The sequence below is a fragment of the Rattus norvegicus genome, chromosome 1 (assembly GCF_021556685.1).
Source record: "Rattus norvegicus strain SHRSP/BbbUtx chromosome 1, alternate assembly SHRSP_T2T, whole genome shotgun sequence".
NCBI lineage: Eukaryota > Metazoa > Chordata > Mammalia > Rodentia > Muridae > Rattus > Rattus norvegicus.
In genome coordinates, this window is record NC_141534.1 from 27,471,726 (window position 1) to 27,493,486 (window position 21,761).

Here is a 21,761-nt window from a genome sequence, read left to right on the forward strand (position 1 = left end):
GCTGTTCCAGCCTCTGCATGTTGCCACATCAAAAATTAGAAAATACTTTTCTGCCCTCCGGTTGTTTATAGGCAAAGTGCATGTGATCAGTCAGTTCAAGTGCAGCCCACTAAAGAATAATGAGTTCTCAGTGGAAGGGTTTGTTTTTATTCCATGCATCCATCCATCCATCCATTCTTCCACTCATATCTATTTATGTAGTCTGTCATTCAGCTCTGAGTTTGAAAAGTAGTCAGGTTGCCTTGAAGACAGCTGCAGGGAAGGAAAGTTTATCTGAAGCCTCACATCATGTCTCTCTCCCTGTGTGGGCTACATTCTCCGCCCCTGAACACATAAGACAGTGAAAGGTGAACCTATATGACACAGGCAAATTCTGTGACAGCGTACTATGTTCACATCTTTTTAAATTGTATATTTTATTTTCAAAATTATGTGTATAAGTATGCGTTGGTGAGGTGTACGCGAAGGGTTCTGAAGGTACCTGGAAGAGAATGGGGGACTAGAGACGCGAAGAAGGACGCTAAGACAAGAGTCTGATCAAGGCGACAATTTTATTTTTCCCCAAGGCTGAATTTATACCCTAACATGGGTAACAGAGGGAGGGGGGAAGTGTGAAACATTTACGCAGGCCAAGGACACAATATTCGTGTGGTCAGGGAGTAGGCTGATGTTAACAGGTTGTCAGAAAGGTCATAGGTTTGTCATATTATTAGTCAGCAGAAGAATTTTATCATATTATTATTATTTTACTTGACCACCAGATTTGTATTAGTCTTCTGCAGCTGTCTGGGGATTTTCCATGAACCTAGTCATACTTAATTCTAACATTAACAGTGGAGGGCTTCAAGGGCATCGCTCCCAACAGTGAGGGGTGTATGCATGTGAGCGCAGGGCACTCTGGGAGTCCAAAAGAGGGTGTGGGATGCCCTTGAGCTGGAGTTGCAGGGAGTTGGGAGCTACCAGACTCAGGGACTAAAGTCAGGCCCTCCATTAAGAGTAGTGCGTGCTCTTAACCACTGTGCAGGCTCTCCAGCCCCTCGTTTGCACTCTGGGTACCCCTTCCCATCCACAGTTTTTATTATTTCTTTATTTCTTTTGTTTTAGACTTCTCAATATTTGCTTTCCTGGAGACCATCATAAGTTTGTTTTTTGTTTCGGTTTGGTTTGGTTTTTTTTTTTTTTTTGGTTGTTTTGGGGTGGGGGGTGTCAGAATTTTGATTGGTTTTCAATCGAGAGTAAATTAGTATGAAGTCTTTCAGGTTGCAGAGATGGGCGATGGCTGAATGCATACATCTTACCTCAAGTGTTGTCACTTTTGCCTGAAGGCTTGTTGGAGACGGAGCCACTTCAAGGAAGAGATGGGGACGCAATAGGCAGTGCTGACCTCTCTAGCATGCTTTCTGAGGAGGAGAAGGACGAGCTAAAGGCAGAGTTAGTTCAGGTATGTTTAGCCATTTTCTCTTTCTATCTTTAGTTCGCTACAGGTCCCATATTGCAATTATGTTGTCTTTCCTGTAATAAAGTGTAATAAATGGATACAGCGCAGAATGACTCATTTTCCCAAGGTGTTTCTGTAATGCTGGTTATGTTTGCAGTGGTAAAGTGGGTGGCTGTACTGCTTAATCCACAGTAACAATTAGAGGTAAGTATGCGCTTCTTGTTTTCCTATTTTGGATTTGTGAATGTTAAATCACTTATGAACCAAATGCAACGTGTTGAAAACCGTGGCATAAACCAGGTGTGGTTGCACATACTTGTTATTCTTGCCTTCAGACTCTGGGGCAAGAAGACGAAGAGCTTGAGCTTGTGGGTATGGGATGAGTTCCAGGCTAGCCTGGGCTACACAATAAGACCTTGTCTCAAAAATGAAACTAAAGTAACTAATCTCCTTAAGAGGAATTCCTTAAAATTCTTATTATTTTAATAAAATTTTCAATCATGGAGTGGCTGACTTGGCTCTTTTGCAGAAGAATCAGGCTGTGGGAGTGGAGAGTTAAGCTACAGTTAATTAGGCCTTAATTAGAGCTTTTGCAGCTGTCGTAGGAACTCATCCTAGAGAAAATGCCAGGTACACCTACATACTGGTCTGTGGCAGGCCTTTTGCTGGCAACCGAAAAAGTGACCGTTGACTCACTGCTTAGGGGGTCTCTTCTTTGGAGAGGGATGGAGAAGGGCTCCTGGAGCAGAGTAAAGCAGGAGGATAGGAGAGGCTCAATCCTCCATAGATCCTGTATCTGGTTCACAGGCCAGGAAGCTCTTGTTCTCTGAAAAAGCAAGGCTTTGCCTTCCTGCTGTCACCTCATTGGTTTAGGGCACAGCCTTGAGCTCCACCACACCTGATGCACTTTGGTAACTCAGTGTCCTGGTAAGATCTTAATTAAATGCAATATATTCAATTTCGTTCTTTAATTGTTTACATTGTGTTTTGTTGAGGCTGAGTCTTTCTATGTAACCCAGGCTCACTCAGAATTAGTAATCCTTCTGGCCATCCTTCTGGGTTGAGTGTATAGATGGTTACCAATATACCCTGCTATAAGTTTCCATTTTATGTTTATTGACACATGATCGTATCCATGGGGTACAGTATGATGCATGCATCTATGTGAATAGTATGTGGCAGTCAAGTAGGGATGTATTTTATGCAGTACCTCACACACCTAGCTTTTCTTTGTGAGACCATTTAGTCTCTTATTTCGGTAATATCACCCTACTGTACAGGGGGACGTCAGAACTTACTCCTATCTAAAGTAAGTTTGTATCCTTTGACCATGTTCCCCTCATCTCCCTGCCCAGCCTCCACGTACCACAATTGGGCTCTGCTTCTATGCTTTTTGGATCAAATACAGATGAGATCATGTAGTACTTGTTTCTCTATGCTTGCCTTCAAAATAATTTCATTTTAAAATAGAAGACCAACTTGGTCCTAACACAACTGCCAAGTATTTCAGCAAATACATGCTGGGCCTCATCAAACAGCATATTCTGGCTGTCTTTGCTAGGTCTGTGTATGGTCACACATGTCAGAGTGCAGAACAGAGGTGACCTTAATGTGTAAATAGGCTGACTTTATATGGTTTCATGACTCAAGAGTGTTTCACAACCTGTGTGTGTCAAGTATAATGTCGAAAAATTACATTCTGTAAACTGCTATAGGCTAATTGATTGATTTGGAGCTTCTTGGGTATATCAATTCCTTACCACAGGAGCACTCAGTAGCAGTTCAAGAAGGCTTCCGTACCAGAGTGCCGACTGTAAGGTGCCTTGATTCATCTGGGCTCTGGGATTACTGGGCTGTGCACACGTACATCAGTCTTCATTGTGTTCTAAGAATCTCACGGTGGACATATATTATTTTCAAGGGAACCTTAACGCACACTGCCAGCAACAACATTCTCAGAATTCCCTGTCTTCCTGGTCACAGCAGTAAGCGTTTACCAAGTTTCTTTCCTAAGACCTTGGGTTTCAGGCTCCAGATGGTAACACCGGATCCTTTCTAACTGTGCTCATGTTACTGGGTCTCATGGTCCCATCCTTCACAGTGCACTGACTTTTAATGCTTTCTGTTTTACTTCTGGATGCTTCGGAGATAATCACCCAGGTCAAAGTTAGCATCACGAAATCCAGGTGCTTTTGTGCAGTGTCTGTTCACAGACAGTGAAGGACAGGAAGTGCATCTTTGCTGTTTCTCTCACCCATTTCCACTTCTACCCCACTACCCCCACCTTGAGCTTGCCCTTTTTTAAAATTGTCTTTCACACACGCGCACGCGCGCGCGCAGACACACACACACACGCACACACACACACACACACTTTCTCGGCAGCACTACAGGTCCTGCATAGCTCACACACATTCAGACTTTACTTGCAGGCTAGGATCTAGTTAGCATGAGAACCCACTCTCAGCAGCCTTAGTCCTTTCAGAAAGCCCAGCTCAACTCTCCAGCCTCCACAGGTGGTCAGAAGTAGCTGGAAGGTCTTATTAGGCAGGGGTTTTTTAGGCATGGGGTATGAAGAGTCCTCAGGGGCCAGCACCATAGCTCAGCAGGTGAAGGTGCCTGTGGCCAAGCCTAATGACTTGAATTGGATCCCTGAGATCCACACGGTGGAAGGAGAGATCAAGTCCCACAAGCTGTCCTGTGGCCTCCACATGTGCACCATGGCATGTGCGTGCCCTTTCCATTCAAAAATAAATAAATATTTTTTAAACATTTAAAGATTCTGCAGAGAGCAGTCTCTTGAGGCAAAGTGCAGTCCTGTGTCAATGAGGACTTCTGTGTATAAGGACTTCTTCTTTCCAACTGTTTGCCCAAAGCAGTCTTGGGTCAGACGGATAGTCAGAGTCTAGTTCACTCCTCATTTCCTCAGAGTTTCCCATTGCCCTCTGTCCTCCCCTACTTAGCTGTTAGTGTCTGGACGAGGGTCTTCTAAGTCTACTCACCCACACGGTTTGACCACAGTTTGAACTGTAGGAGGTTTTTTGTTTTGTTTTTTTAAATGTTATACCCATATTCTTAAGACCCCATGAAAGCAGTCTATCATCCCTGTCCCAGTGCAGTGACTTTTCCACCGATTATAATTAGCTCGAGTTATTTTGCAACTTGATAAAAAAAAAATCTATATTGGTAATGCCCAAAATGGAATATGCGTTTTTATGCATCTTATCACTAAATCACAAAATACTATTTCATTCCAGATATTCGTCTGTCTCATGATATATGTGGACTCACATTTGGTGTCTAAGTTCTTTTTCCTAAGCCTAATATTTCAAAGTTCATCCATGCGGTAGCATGTATTAAGAGTTAGTCTGTGTCTGTCTGTCTGTCTCTCTCTCTCTCTCTTTTTCACCCTCCCCCTCCCCTCTCGCCCCTCTCTCCCCCATCTCCCCTCTCCCCTCTCCCTCTCCTTCTCCCTCCCCCTCTCCCTTTCCTTCTCCCTCTCCCTCTCTCTCTCTTTTTCTCATTTTGGTTTTTTAAGTCAAGTCTTCTCTGTGTAGCCCTGGATGTCCTAGAACTCACTCTGTAGACCAGGCTGGCCTAGAATTCACAGAGATCCTACCTGCCTCAGCTTCCCGAATTCTGGGACTAAAGACATGTGCCTGGTGAGAGTTCATTTCTTGTTATGTACCCTATTTTATGCATATACACAGTTCGCTTATGTTCAAACTTTGAGGGGCATTTGGGCTGTTTCCTTCATGGTAATTAACATACAAATTCTCAGTTTCTTGGGGTATATGTGGAGAAATGGCACTACTAGGCCAGATGGCAGTTCACTATTTAGTTTCAAGAAACCAGACAGTTTTCTACAGTGCTGAAACTATCTTAGTTTTTCATCAGCGACATATAAAGTTTCCCTTCATACATTCCTTCAACTTAGCACTTATGGTTTTCTTGCTGGCCATATTTAATCAGTTAAAATGACTCACCTTGGTGTACATGCTTCTCACATGGAGATTTATGATATAGATCAAAGAGCCCTAAACAGTGAGTTCCAGGCCAGCCAAGATGATACAGTGAGGTCATGTTTCAAATAAATATTTAAATACATAAAAAGGAATCAAAGAACCAATTCATTTTTAATGAAGTACTTTGAAACTGAAGGAAAGAAAATTCTAAATTTTTTGGTCAATGTGATTTACCTGCACTTAATCTCACTCTAGATTTGATGTGATAAACAGAAGTGATTACAATATAGACTTTACATGCCACCTGCAGCAGAATATCTCGGGGTACTTTTCAGAATTTATAAGATGTCTGGCATTGCTTGATACTTCAAGATCTTGGGATAAGGTCACCCACATACATGGTATTCTACACTATACATATGCCCTCAGGATAATTTTTATGAACTGTGGTTAAATCACTGCTATCATTGAACCCCCAAAATTCAGGGCTATGCTATTGGGGGGTCATAGTTTCAGAAGTTTTGATCCATGATTACTTGGCCATATTGCTGTAGACCTACATCATGGTGGGCTAGAAGCATAGAACAAAACGCTGGTGGAAGAAGCCAGCATTCCATCATTCCTGAGAGCACGTGCAGACTCCCTCCCAAGAGGTTCCACTTCCCAAAGTTTCCATCATCTCTGAGTCTGGAAACCATGCCTTCAATATGTGGGCCTTGGAGAGCATGCTCCAGCTTCAAACTATAGAAATTGTGAATGATGAGTAATGAGGAGGGTCAAACTTTTATTAAATACTCCAATGGAAATTTTCTTTTACCCCTTTCTCTCCCTCCTAACACAAAAGTGATTCATTATGCTTCTGCAGCTCCATATGCGGAGGCTCAAATCGCAAGATAGGTAAGCCCTTTCCCCTTCCCCACACTGGTAACTTCCTTCTGCAAGTTAAATTGTTCCCCAAGAGTTTTATCACACGGTAGATACTACAGAAACACCCCAAGAAAGAACCAGATGTCCAGTAGTTTCAGGAACTCAAAATGCATAAAAGCAGGACACCTGCAGCTACCAAAGAGTCAAGGAAGTCACGACACTCAAGCATCTTCTCTGGGAAAGAACAGTAGATGCTCAGGCAGCAGACGGCATGCGGAAGGCACTTTGACAAAGATGAAAACATGGAATATGACGAGAACAGAGAAATGTGGTTTGGAAGTAACGCCCTGTTGTCAAGTAACAGGGAGACTAAAGCTTGTGCCCCAGGGTGGTCTGAGCATCCTCGTTCTGCAGCCTCTGCCTCAGCATGCGTACATACAGAAGTCTCCAGCACGAAAAGAAAGACGCGCTTTTACTGATTATGAACACATATGGAACATGTGATTCAGTCTTTTCTGGAAAGGCCTCCAAGAACATCCAGAAACATTTAACAAATATGCAAATTGGATAACCTGAACCCTTCAAGAACATCTTCCGATATTTGCTCTTTTCTAGTGTGCTATCTAAGAGTCTCCTAATCTGTACCTGTGCATCTTTTCCTGACGTGATTATCTCTCTGTGTTGGGAGCAAGTCGTGGGAGAGTACATGTTATCGTACATGAGTGCGTGGGTTCAATCCTCACCATAGCAAAAACAAAAGAAAAAAATCACAACATGATTTCCACTGTTTAGCACTGGGAAAAGCCTTCCTTGTGCCAGAGGAAATACTTTTTTTTTTTTAATGAAGTCACATTTCTTCAGCAGCTTTTCTCCAATGATGCAAGGAATGTGTTTTCAGGATGCCTTGCAGGGCTAGCCACAAGTTGTGGTCAGAGGTAAATGAGACGCGGCTTCCCATTTTAAACTCAGAACTCTCGGGATCTGGCAAACTCTGTTACCTCTGTACACATGGAGGACTGCGGACACCCTCATGAAGCTTTGCCTTGCCTTGCTGAAGGAAAGCACAAATGGTGGTTTTGCGCTCCCCAGAAGCAGAGATGGGAGAGTAATTGCTAATAGCAGAGCTCTCCGGGTAGTTGTAATACAAAGCATGGCATGTAGTTAAGTCAGACTCTGGGAAGCTTAAATTTATGTTAGAGGAAATTACAATACCCCAAACTTTGAGTATTTTGTGTAATTTCGTTGCTAGAAAATAACTTGCAAAGAGAGCTTTATAGTGACCTTCTTGTGCACAACGCGGGGAGGAGGGGAGAAGAACTATGCCTGCCATACAAAGCCCTGCGGAAAGCTTTTGTAGTGGTTTTATTTGTATTGGCTAATTCAAGTGCCCCTTAACAACACACTGGCAGATGCACACAGCAGAGAAGCCCTCTTCAGAGAAAAAAGGAAACGTGGCTAATGCATGCAGCGGACGTGGGTCAGTCACAAATAATTGTGCTAAGTGAAAGAAGCCAAACAAAATGAGTGTGCATGACAGTATAACGTGATGATATAACACTCTTGAAACTGCATATTCAAAAGAGAAAGAAGGAATGTTAGCGGTTGCCTAGTGAAGACAAGAGTTAGGGGGACTGGGAAGAGGAAATTACAAAGAGTGGCTAGGAGGTAATATATATTTTTCAGGCACCAGTAGTAGGGATGGCTGCATGGATATACATACATACATATAGACATACATACATACATACACACATGAATGCGGCTGGCAAAAATAAGCAAAGGTTAAGTTGTAACACATGAAGTTATTTTGTTAGATAGTATGGGAGATACAAAAACCAATCTCTATTGAAAACAAAACAGTGCGTTAGGGCAGGAAGGTGGCTCAGGCAATGAGGGCACCTGCTACAAGATGACAACTGAACTCTGAGTCCCAGGACACTTTAGGAGGAGAGAACCACCTTCCATGGGTGGTTCTCTGACTTCCACACACAAGGCTTAGCATGTTTACACCCACAGGACACAGCTCAGGTCTCCACAAATGCACATTAATAACTGTAATAAAAATGCCTATTTTTCTAGTAGGCTTCCCGGTGATTTTAATTTTCTTGTATATCTTGGTGCCCAATCTAAACCATTCAGAATGGACACTGAGTACTCTGGGAACGTTAAGCATCCTGTATCCAGCTTCAGTTTCAGAGAGTGGACTGTCATTTGCATGGTGGGTTTGGAGGCTGACAGCATGAGACTCCTAACAGGATTCAGGCAGTCTGCTGAGGTCACTGTTTTAGGTCACTCCATGACGAGGTCACTCACCAAAGTTGGTTGGTGGGGTCACTTAGCCGAGGCATCCCAATCTTTGGAAATGTGCTTTTCACAAGCTCTGACGTTCTCACCCCACCATTTTTTTCTCTCACCTCCAGCTAGAAGAGGAAATCACAACATTACGACAAGTTTTGTCAGCAAAAGAAAGACATCTGGTTGAGATCAAACAGAAACTCGGCATGAACCTGATGAACGAGTTAAAGCAGAACTTCAGCAGGAGCTGGCACGACATGCAGACCACGACTGCGTGAGTATCTTGCAGAACGTGAGCTAGGGAATCTGCGGCCCAGTCTGGCTTCTGGGGCTCCTCTTTGGTTTCTCCTACAAGGTTGACTTGGTGCTTGTAGCATGAAGAATGTATTTTCTTTAGGAGCAAGTTAAAGAAATATGAGTGGTTATTAAGTATATTGTATATAAACTATAAAGGAACTTCCTGAACTAAACCCTTGTTGACTAGAACTCTTCATTCCAGGAGCGAAGGATGTATGCAGCTCTGTTGGTAGAGTGCTGGCCTGGATACAGGGAATTCTGGGCTCAGATCCTTTCCCTTCTAACCCTGGAGAGGTAGAGGTAGGAAGTTTAAGGTCATCCTCAGCTACAAACTAAGTTAGACACCAGCCTGAGAGACACCAGCCCTACCACATAAACCAACCACACAACTCAGTGTAGACCTGTTGTTGTTGTTGTTTCATTTTTAGATTTTATTATAAAAATTTTGCAAAAGAAAATCATTCTGAAACCAACCTGATCCAAAGTTTATGCATAGCATTACCTTCGCAGTTAGAATAGTCATTTGAAAAGGATACTGTGTCCACTGGATTTTATTCTTTCACTATCAGAGATATTTTTATACACTTATCCACCACCAAACCCAAAAATTCTGTGTCCGAGTTAGAACTACAAAAACAAGTAGCTTTATATCCTCTTTCATAATCGTGTGCATTATCCAAATTCCGTCCCTCTGTACCCGTAACATTCAGCCTTTGTGTGTTCATCTTTCTACGTTATGTCTCCAACACACGTGTTTATTTGTGGTTAGATTTTGCATAAGAGGGGAATATGAAATATTTTCATTTCAGAGATTGTGTGACCTCACTTAATATTACACACTCTAAATCCATCCTATTTTCCTGAAAATTTCCTGACATTTTCTTTAGAGCGCGCATGCGCGCGTGTGTTTGTGTGTGTGTGTGTGTGTGTGTGTCTGTGTGTCTGTGTGTCTGTGTGTGTCTGTGTGTGTTGGATTTTCATTATCCATTTATCCGTTGATGAATAATTAGGTTAATTCCAACTCTTTGCTATAGTGAATAAAGTAGAAATAAACTTGGGGTGCAAATATCTCTGAGGTAAGTAGTAGGGTTCTCTGGCTCTGAAATAGCTGGGTCATATGTAGGTTCTGTTTTTAATATTTGGAAAATCTCAAGACGAATTTTCACAATGACTGCATTAATTTGCACCCCACCAATAGTGAATAAATATTATCTTTCCATGTCCTTTCCAGAATTTGTTGTCAGATTTACTGATGTTAGCCGTTCTGAGTGGGGGAGTTGGTAGCTCCAATCTTCTGGGAATGGGCAGAAATCAGGAGCCGCCTCCGTGTACACTTGTTACTGCTCTTTCTGATCCTGTAGCCTTGGTGATTGTTAATTATCATGGGATGGTGAGGCCAGGTGACTTGGCATAGAATGGGACATCTTGATAATTAAACTAGTTTTCTCTTAGATGATCTTTTTTGAAAAAGGTTTTTACATAAGAGATTTTTCTTCTTTTTGTATGTTGAGTATTAATATTTCCTGTCCAGATTCTTAACTTTAGCCCAAGTTCATCCACTGAGACCCTTTGAGCTAGACATTTCTTTCTTGCTCCATTCTGTGGAATATAAAATCCCTCCTTCACCTGTGTCTGATACCTGTGGGAATCAGTTCTCTCTGTGGTTCTTTGCTCCTAGGCTCAGTACCTGGTAGCAAGAAGTACCAATAATTGATAGCAATTATTTCAGGTTTTTGTGAGACAAAAATTTCGTCTCTTAGCTCTTAAGCACTAATGCTCAAGACCTTTTGGTGCTGTGTGAAGATGCCCTGTGTATGAGGCTCCCCAGAGTAGGTACCTTGGTTTCCATGGGAAGTTTTTTCTCTTTGCCTGCTGTGTAGCCCATCTGCCTTCCAGGTTTCTATGTGTGTGCACCCAAAACTTCATCTAGTTAGGATAATGAAGGACAGGACGGAGCCAGGGGTCTTTGAGGTTCATTTTCAGAAGCTAGCTAACCGGTTAACTTCCCTTGTCAGATGATGCAGATGTAAAAGGGAGACTATAAACCACATGCCCGTGTGCATTAATTTAAAATTAGTACTGGAACAACATTTATAGAGAAAACATCTTGTGTCTGTATGGATACGGGACCTACCAATAATAAACTTGATTGCCTACAGCTTAGGCAGGAAATAGGAGGTGGGACATCCTGTAGGCGGAAGGAATGCTGGGATACTCAGATAAGAGATTCACTGGGAAGATGTGATGAGACAGGTGCATGGTACCTCAGCATAGGTAACAGCCACATGGTAGAATATAGATTAGAATTATGGGTTATTTTAAGTTATGAGCTAGTCAGAGAAGAGCCTAGCTATATGGGCAAGGTATTTGTAAATATGTTTCAAGTCTCCATCTTATTTCTGGGAGCATGGGGCTGGGAGGAAGAACCAGACCTAACTTTAACAATCATAATATGAACAACCTCCAGAAAAGGACAGTGGAGTGCTAGGCACTAGAATAAATAAGCTTATCTATCAGTAATCTGAGCTTCTGTTTTTGTGACCAATACCAATGAGTTGCCTGATAGTATATGGCTGAACACCCTCCAGTTCCCTGGGTCTGGTTATCTCTGTATTTAATTTAGGTCTCTTGGCTTCAAGACATACTGATCTGAACTTCCCTCTGGAGTTTAAGAATAGGAAGGACTGTTTCATCTGGCCTAAATAACCATCTCAGGGGCCTCAATAACCATCTCAGGGATTAGGTAACCAAATTGCACAGAGCACTTTTGTGGCTGAAGACAGGAAGAAAGTAGAGGACGGAATAGCTGTGAAGGGTGTGTGCATAGTGCCAAAGCTGTGAGGGAGGTAAGAAGAGGGAGAGGCATATGTATCCTGAATGTGGATTCATGGAGGGAGGTTCTAGGAAGTGTTCTAGCCTAGTCCTATGGGAAAGAATGGGGTCGGTTTTTTCAAGTTTGAGAAAGAAATTGGTGTAGCCAAATAGTCTACTTGGCATAAAAGAAGAATAGCACAGATTCAGTGCCTGCCGTTATGGAGTTCACAATATAATCAGAAAGATAAGAGTTTTGTTTGGTTGGTTTTTTCATGAATGACAGAGCACTGTGGGAATGAGAAGCAGGATAGGAGCTTTACCTAGGGACATTGCCCCTCTAGGGACAAAGGAGATTTTCCAAGGAGTCCTCAGAATGTCATCAGTCTGAGAGTGACAGGTGGTGGCTCTGGAGAGTGACACACACTGGTGATGGTTCAGCAGGAGAGAAAGCTCTACCCCTAGGGAGAGCATCTAGTTAGTGTGCTTGCTCTATTAATAGTTACTTTTCCTCTGCAGGATACAGAGAGCCATAAAAGGGTCCTAACCAGTCATTTATGCAACAAGTGCTAATGAATGTCTACTATTGGCATATATTGCTTACAGGCTAACCTAAATACCAGGATAATAGGATTGACATGGTGTCTACTTCTCATTCAGTGTTGAAAGGGAAAAATGGCAAGAAACAAGGAAAGTAAGGAAATAAGCAAGCAAGGAGCTGCCAGGGAAGAATTACCAAGATAGACTGAGAGGAAGCCAACATAGGGTGATTTGCTAGTGAGAGACTTGGAGGAGAGGGTGGAAGCTGCTGGGATGGAGTCCCAGACAGGAAAATCTTGTTCTAAACGCTGATTCCACTGAAAGACTGGAAATGTCCAGGGTTAAATGATCTAGGGAAGAACTTTCAGGACGAGAAAACGTTGATACAAAGACTCTGAGGCAAGAACTCATTTTTGGTGAGTCAATAAATCTCTTAAAAAGTCTAGACAATATGTCTGTGGTGTGACAAGAGCATGGTCACTGATGCCTCTCATGTAAGTGAGAATTTAATGCCAAGGGCGTTGGATGCTACTGGAAGATTTGGAGCAGGAACTGACCTGGGTTGATATACATGTATGGATCATTTCCGTTACATTATGTGATAGATTGTGGAGGGGTATGTGCATTAGGATAAACTGACGAAAAGGTACCTTTGGAGGTCACATCATGCAACAGACCAAGGGCAACAGGTTTATTGGAGTAGGGGAAGAAATAAAGGGTGTCTTGGAGGAGAGAGAGAGAGAGAGAGAGAGAGAGAGAGGAAGAAGAAGAAGGAGGAGGAGGAGGGAGGGGGAGAGGGAGGGAGGGAGAGGGAGAGAGGAAGAAGAAGGAGGAGGGAGGGGGAGAGGGAGGCAGGGAGGGAGGGAGGGAGGGAAAGAGAGAGAGGAAGAAGGAGGAGGAGGAGGGAGGGAGGGGAGAGGGAGGGAGGGAGGGAGAGAGAGAGAGGAAGAAGAAGGAGGAGGAGGAGGGAGGGAGGGAGGGAGAGAGAGAGGAAGAAGGAGGAGGAGGAGGGAGGGAGGGGGAGAGAGAGAGAGAGAGAGAGAGAGAGAGAGAGAGAGAGAGAGAGAGAGAGAACGAACGAGAACACACACAAGACAAAGAGAGGATGGTGGGGGAAGGAACACATGAGCCAGACTGAGAGCTGGCAGGGGCAGGTGGTGAGACAGACAGACAGACAAACTGCTGCTGCTGCTGCTGCTGCTGCTGCTGCGTCCCTGAAAGGCAGGTTGGCAAAGCACCTAATTTACAACAATGGATCGGAGTTGGAAAATCATTTCTGAAGAAGGGAGAGGAATGGAGATCAGAGGGAAGGGCCTGGAGGGTCAGTCTGACAAGAAGTCCCAGTGGTTTGGAGGTAAATGCTGAGGGAAGCAGAGTGATTGAATGGGACCCACTTGTATGCTTGCACAATACCATTTGTCTCAATGTCAGGAGAGCATTGATGTCAATCTCATGGGCTGCAGATATGTCAGCCTGGATTCTGTGTACACAGGGTTGAGACCATGTCAGTACCAGGGTGATACAGAATGAGGATTTAATGAGTAAAATATTGTAGGCAGATGGTGTCTGATGCTTTGTTGGCCTGTGGTGACTCGATGCTATCATTAGGAAGATGAGACACAGAGGTAGAGGTGACACTCAATGAATGACGCGTTCTGATCATGTTTGAACTACCCCATAAGCAAATTTCAGACTGAGAGGACAACTTGACAAAAGTTAAAGCCATGTGTGCGTGCATGCTTGAGCGTGTGTGTGTGTGTGTGTGTGTGTGTGTGTGTGTGTGTGTGTGTGTGTGTGTTTAGTCATTTGCTCATGGGCACCATTGTTGAACTGGCCTTGGAGATTATTTGATAAGTTCAATGTCTGTGAAGAATGAAGCTGAACTCTTCTTAGTGGAGAAGAGCCAACCCCCTACCAGTGAGGAGAGATAAGCTTATCAACTGTATAATTATAATGTATAATTAGGAGAAAGTCTTCCACTAACCCTATTTCCTTGACTGCTGGGGGATGGTGGAAGAGGGAGTTTATTAATATGTCTGGAGCAGCGATATCAAAAATATTTCTCCCTGAAGTAATTAAATACCACTCTGCTAGTATCCATGACTCTCATTCTAGCACACATTCTATAGGATAAAAACGTGGAGATGAGAGGATGATGAACTGTGGCAAGTTATCTGGGAAAAATTAGACTTCAAAGCCCTGAGAAGAATTTCAGCTCTCCGAGAGCATGTGTGATTCCCAGAGGCGATACTTTGCATAATGATTAGGCAATCGCGACCTATTTAGTTTGATTTATAATGAAAAGAAAATCTATGGTATGCTAATGAAAGATCTTGGCATGTTTTCTTCAGCAATAGGATTCAAATGGCCATAGGACCCAAGTGAGAAAGAATAATTACATAATGGACTTAGATTGTTTCCTTCATAGAAATAGCTCAGGAACACAGAAGCAGGACAAGGGGTTATCGTGTGTGTGTGGGGGGGGTAGTTGTTCTCATTCTTGCCCATTTTGTTCATACCTAACTTCTTTTATTGTCTTTTGGGCTTCAAGGAGGCAGGGTACAGGTGGGTGGCTTAGCCAGTATGGCTGTTCAATGTTCTGTTTTGTGAACCCATGAAATTCTCCTCTGACTAATCTACCTCTGGGCATTGTACCACAGGCCTAATGGTAGGTCCACAGAGGGTAGGAGGTTTTAGAAAGGATTGTAACTCCTCCATCTTTTTTTTTGAAAAGCACGCACAGCACTAAGCTGCACAGAAAGAATTTGGCCTAACTCGCAGCATTTCAGAGACTCACAGTGCTTGAAAAGTGAGGTTCAGTTTATGATTTATTTACTCTGTGATGGTGGGCTTGATTTTTTTGGGTCATCATGGTCTGAATGAAAATTATCTCTCGTTGTGAGGAACACTTTGTAGCTCTGTTGCATTCAGAAGTATCAATGAAGATTAAAAACCTCATTTTAAAAGTTCTGTATGTCCGATCTCCCTTACAGTTAGTTCTCTTTACCTTCAGAGTGCTACTTATTACTCAAACCGAGAAGTAGGTTCTTTTTTCCAGACAGAAGTGATAAATTTATATTTTAATAACACACTAAAGATGCCTCAGAAGAAAATTATCATAAATAGTTTGGTGTGTACATCCTTGGTAAAATGTTAAAAAGACAATCATTAAGGGAATGAAGTCTTTTAAATCTCTTTTTAGGGGACATATGTTCATGCTGCGAAATATCATGGAAGAAAACAGTTGATGTTATAGTCCTTTCTTCTAGTTATACGTAGAAAATGCTAAAGTCCAAGTCACATACTGCTTTCCTTTTGAGTATTAGCACTGCCTTTTAAGATCGTAAACCGTATGGTCTATGTGAACTACCAAGGGAATTTTTATAGAAAAAGGCCAATAGAATTCTTTGTATTTGGCTTGGAGAAGATCTCCAAAGAATTCTACAGAAGATGCCCTGTGTACTGGCCAAACAGCTCACCTGGCTATTAAGTGCTTAACATTTCAGCCAAGCTCACTCAGTTTGAGATAAAGTTCAACCAGGACTCCACATCAAATTACAGAGTGTACACACGGTACGACCCCTGAGGTACCCTTCATGTAGGCTGTGCTGTAAGTGGTGCTCCTTAGAGCTTCTAAGTACTCTTGAGTTCAATGACCTATTTCTCATAGGCCCTTGGTTGCTATGGTGTGGGTAATCACTTCCCACATACAACTCCTTCTCACTGCCTACCCCTGGAGATCTTTTTTGGGTTATTGATTCTAGGCATCATGCAAAATGACTACTAACTGTTCTTAAGAAACAGTTTGCCTAATGAAGAGGTAGAAAATGAAAAACACACACACACACACACACACACACACACACACACACACACACACCTTAGAATTGTGTCTGTGTGCACTCATTCGTGCATTTGCATGCATAATTGCTTGTACACATGTTTACACTTACATGTGGAGGCCAGAAGACCTCAGGTGGTGTCCCTCAGGCCCTGTTCAGCTTTATTTTGAGACAGAATCTCCTGCATATCTTAAAATTCTTACAATATGGTGTTATTTTCTCTACATGAAACTGGAACTATAAAAAGCTGACCCAACTCATCTCAATGTCATCTCCAAGGCAACAGGGCACTATGGGGGAAGGGAGGCACCAGCTCTGTCGCCATGGAGCCACCACACTCTTCTGTCTCTCCATTCATCGTGGGTAATCTGAAGGAGTCTGTTCTATTGGCCTTCAGATTTAACATTAAGGGCTCAAGGCCCAAAATTTAACTCTCAGCGCCACACATGTGCACGAGGAAAGAAAAACAAATAGTAATAAAAGGACCAAAATGGAGTTACCAGTTACGTCTCAGAAATAGTGACTCCTGGAATCCTTAGTGCTGCATTGAACCAAGCACAGGCTGCACTGTGACTTTGAAATTAAAAGTGGAAAGAAAGGATACGCATTTTTCATTGTTGATACAAAAACGTCACTAGCACAGCAGTGTTCCTGTGTGCCTAACTGCCATTAGTGGGAGTGACTTTAAAACAATGCAACATTTACTGCTTACAATATGACCTTATTTCTAGCCAGTTTTAAATTAAGCCATCAAATTCAGAGTGTTACACGTGTTCAAAAAAAAATATCTCATCTCAAAATCCAAATCCCTCTCAAACAGTGTTAAACTACATAGAGCGCCCTTAGAAGAAGTAAGTATGCAGGCTAATTGCAAGAAGCCGTTAAACCATGCAAAACTGATGCATCAGAAGGAACTTTCTAGGCTTACTCAGCCCCCTGTGATGGTCACCCTTGTTGCTTGTCTTCTGTGTCCTTTAAGTATCTTTCAGGCCACTGAATCAATGCTGTGCGGCTTCCCATAGACATTCCTCCTTAGCCTTCCTTGGTTGCCTTTCTTTTCTTCCCCTGCCGTCCTGCTAGGCCTTAATTCTTTTATGCTGCCATTCACATAGCCAAGGCTCCAAGAGGCTATGGCTCTATTGGATAGAAAAAGGTGGCTTCTAGTCTTCTTTGGAGTGCAGGCATTTAATCCTTCCAAGTAGAACATTGCCACTAACCTAACCCCTTCCTTGCCACATTTCCTGCTATCACCAAGTGGAAAAATTAGAGCAGAGTATCTCAGGTTTGATAGAGCCTGGAATCTTTGGGAGCAGTGAGGCAGCTGGGGTGACTGAAGCAGGGTGAGCAAGGAAAAGACAGAGTGAGGGTGGGTAGGGCTGAGGGACGAGGGAGGTCTTTGACTTTGGATTTCTCTCCATGAAATGAGACGCTGGTGAATGGTGAGGAGAAAATCAAGACTTGGCTTGATGTTTTTTAATGGCTGTTTCTGGCTGGTGTGTGGGAGACACTGTAGGGAGAGAAAGGTAGAAGTGGGAAGACACGTTAGGGCACTGTCGCAAGATTCAGGTATGTGCTGGAGCCAGATGGAGAGTAGGGGTGCTGAGAGAAGTGGCAGGTTCTAGTTCTGTGAAAATTGAAATGAGGCAGGAGGACTTCTTACTGGATCAGAGCTGGAGGAACAAAGGTCAAAGGTGATGTTGGTCTCCCTTGGAAACCAATAATGGATTGCTTCATTTCCTCGACACTATGCATGGAGATTTTGTATAGGAAAAATTGCTTCTGGATGTATTGTTTTTTGTTTTTTGTTTTTTTAATTGTGCTCTCAGTAAAGAGAGTTCTAGAATAAGGTGAACTCTAAATCCTACTCCATAGTGCATAGATATGTCTCATGTACATATTGTGCTTTTCTTCCCTCCACAATGCCCCCATTCTTTTTTTTTTTTCTTTTTTTCGGTGCTGGGGACCAAACCCAGGGCCTTGTACTTGGTAGGCAAGCGCTCTACCACTGAGCTAAATCCCCAACCCCATTCTATTTTTTAATCTACTTTTTATAGATCTGGTTTCATGGCCCCATTACTACTTTATGAAAAGCCTATCAGCATCCTCGAAATCTAATTGGGTGGGAGTTCCAGATTTTTTGACATGATTTTTTTTTGATAAATACAATGTCTTTATTTTCATAATTCTCTTTTTAAAATATGTGCATAGAACTGGAGGGCTTCTAGATGGTTGTGAGCAGCCTGATGTAGGTGCTACCTAACGTGGTCCTCTACGAGAACAGCAGTACATGCTCTTACCCACTTACTCTACAGCCCTAGATATTTAAACACTGTTGAATCCAGTTCAGTCTACTACTTTTGGATCCTTTTGAGTGGATGGTTTGTTCTAAAGAATGTCAGCCTATGCCATTTGGTAATTGGAGAGCACTAACTCATGTGATAATGACTAACATCCTTATTACTAATCCTTTACATTTACTACGATGGTAACTGCCTTCTTTTTAGCAGCAACTTGTATTTTAATATTTTATATCAAGTATAAACAGCCAGGTTTATATTTAGTTTCAATTGGCCATAGCTTTACCACAATTAAAATATAAAATTATAATGTAATGTAAAAAGTAAAATTATACTTTGAATATGCTATCTTCAGACCTCTTCAGAAAAAAAATATAAAATTAGATTTTTCTGGACGGCCCTTTCTTCCATCCCCTGACTACTCCTTTGCTGTGTGACCTGTCACCAGCCAGGGCTCGCCATACACCATCTGTTTTTTAAAGCCATAAATAAACTCCAAGTCAATGACTTATTTATGAAATACTTTTGAAATTTACAGGTTCATAGCCAGGAAAGAAGTAAGGTTAAAAACCTAAGGTCTTAAGAGTTGCAATCACAGAAAAACACACATGGTATGCACTCATTGATAAGTGGATATTAGCCCAAATGCTCAAATTCCCTAGATGCACAGAACACATGAAACTCAAGAAGGGTGACCAAAAATGTGAATGCTTCACTCCTTCTTTAAAGGGGAACAAGAATACCCTTGGGAGGGAATAGAGAGGCAAAGATTAAAACAGACACAGAAGGAACACCCATTCAGAGCCTGCCCCACATGTGGCCCATACATATACAGCCACCAAACTAGATAAGATGGATGAAGCAAAGAAGTGCAGGCCGACAGGAACCGGATGTAGATTTCTCCTGAGAGACACAGCCAGAATACAGCAAATACATAGGCAAATCCCATCATTAAACCAGTGAACTGAGAACGGGACCCCCATTGAAGGAATCAGAGAAAGGACTGAAAGAGCTTGAAGGGGCTTGAGACCCCTTATGAACAACAATGCCAACCAACCAGAGCTTCCAGTGACTAAGCCACTACCCAAAGACTATACATGGACTGACCCTGGACTCTGACCTCATAGGTAGCAATGAATAGCGTAGTAAGAGCACCAGTGGAAGGGGAAGCCCTTGGTCCTGCCAAGACTGAATCCCCAGTGAACTAGATTGTTGGGGGGAGGGCGGTAGTGGGGGGAGGATTGGGAGGGGAACACCCATATAGAAGGGGAGAGGGAGGGGTTGGGGGATGTTTGCCCGGAAACCGGGAAAGGGAATAACAATCGAAATGTAAATAAGAAATACTCAAGTTAATAAAGATGGAAAAAAAAAAGAGTGGCTGGTTGCTATTTTACTGTTTTTCTTTGAAATGTAAGTATCTAAAAGGGGGTATTTTCTACACATAGCAACCTTCACAGTGAATTTTGTTAATTGTGGTAGAAGTTTTGGCTCCAAGCTAGCAAGAGACTTCAGCCAAACTCTAGGATGAAGGAGGGTCTCCTTTCACTTCCTCCATCCCCGTAATTCTCCTTGTCCTTTTTGTTCCTTAAGATTTATTTATTTATTTTATGTACGTGAGTACACTGTCACTGTCTTCAGACACATCAGAAAAGGGCATCAGACCCCATTACAAATGGTTGTGAGCCACCACACGGTTGCTCGGAATTGAACTTATGACACCTGGAAGAGCAGTCAGTGCCCTTAACCACTGAGCCATCTCTCCAGCCCCTCTCCTTGTCTTTCAGTTCTGTTTCATTGCTTACTATGTATAGCTCTAGTTGGTGGCATGCACCTGGGAAAGTGGAGGACCTAAAAGTAAGGTGGACCAAAGTCTTATGCGATTGCCAACTTTACTCAGAGCCATCATCAGACAGTTTATACTCTGAGGTTAGTTAAGAAGAGTCACTTGAGTAAAGTGTACAGTCACAAGGACAAGCTGCACATGGCAACGACATGTTTTTTCATGGAGGCACATGAATAACAACAGCTGAAGTAATCTCAATTCTGAGTTTTGAAGAAATTGAGGTCGCAATACTGACTTGGGTTTTATTGCTGTGAAGAGACACCGTGACCATGGCAACTCTTATAAAGGAAAACATTAAACTGGGGCTTGCTTACAGATCAGAGGTTTAGTCTATCATTTTCATGGTGGGAAGCATGGTAGCATATAGACAGACGTGGTGCTGGAGACGTAGCAGAGAGTTCCACATCTAGATCCACAGGCAGCAGGCAAAAGATGAGATGCACTAGGCCTACCTTGAGCTTCTGAGACTTCAAAGCTCACCCCCAGGTACTCATTTCCTCCAAGGCCACACCTCCTCCATCAAGGCCACACCTCCTCCAACAAGGCCACACCCCCTCCAACAAGGCCACACCTCCTCCAACAAGGCCACACCTCCTCCAACAAGGCCACACCTCCTCCAACAAGGCCACATTTCCTAGTAGTGATGTAGTGAAATGCTGCTAATTAAGGTTGAAGTCCATTGGACGCAGCACAGTTAGGACACTCCCTCCATTAGCTGTTCTTCTCCCTCTCTGACCTTGTCTGGGGAATTCTAAGCCCACACATATCCTCTGCCTGAGGAATGTCACATAGCCTCAATTAAATTACAGGATCAATTTCCTTTCTCCTGACAAAACCTGTTCATCCAGCACCTGAGATTTCTGAAATGCTTCCCCATGCTAATGAGGCATTCCAGGTACCCTGAGCCCCCAGCCAATGACCTTTGCCCATTCTCAGTGCTCCTACCCTCAGTCCCCCAAATCTTAAAAGCTTTGACTCACCCAGAGTAAAGTTGATCTGCCTCCTGATAGCTGGTCAAGGTATGGTTTATTTACCTTAAGTACTCACTGGGCTTCTGAATACCCCTCCACCCCATCTCTGCTCCCTCTATCCCCTATGGATTATATCATCCACAAGAGCTAAGAGACCCACCCACACAGTGACATTCCCTATGGACCCATGGGGGCCATTTTCTTTCGAATCATCATCACACAAGACTCTTGTCCTTTTTTATTGGAGTTTTCTCATGTACTCAGAATTCTCACATGACTCCAGTCTTGGGCTGTGTTCTGACTCTTACCATGATTCTCTTTTAATTCTAGGTACAAAAAAACACACGAAACCCTGAGCCACGCAGGGCAGAAGGCAACAGCAGCTTTCAGTAATGTGGGAACTGCCATCAGCAGGAAGTTTGGCGATATGAGGTAAGTCAGCAGAAAAGAGTCGGCCAAAAAGCACTGTGTATAGGGAGGGTATTCCTTCTTTAACGGGTAAAACCACACTGGTGACAGAAATACATTTTTATGTTGGGATATTTTCTGTTTGAAGATTAATTTAGAAGCCTGTCACCAACCATACTCTCTCTAC

At 42.9% G+C, this 21,761-nt stretch overlaps 1 protein-coding gene across 9 annotated transcripts in view; it reads left to right on the forward strand.

Annotated features, from left to right (window-relative positions):
• The window catches only part of Tpd52l1 (TPD52 like 1), a 118,548-nt gene that overhangs the window by 84,698 nt on the left and 12,089 nt on the right, over positions 1–21,761 (forward strand). For all 9 annotated transcript variants that reach the window (NM_001440258.1, NM_001044295.2, NM_001440259.1 and 6 more), the window contains exons 2-4: positions 1,326–1,441; positions 8,691–8,839; positions 21,497–21,598. In NM_001440258.1, coding sequence (NP_001427187.1) covers positions 1,326–1,441; positions 8,691–8,839; positions 21,497–21,598 — 367 coding nt within the window. The remainder of the gene's footprint in view (positions 1–1,325; positions 1,442–8,690; positions 8,840–21,496; positions 21,599–21,761) is intronic.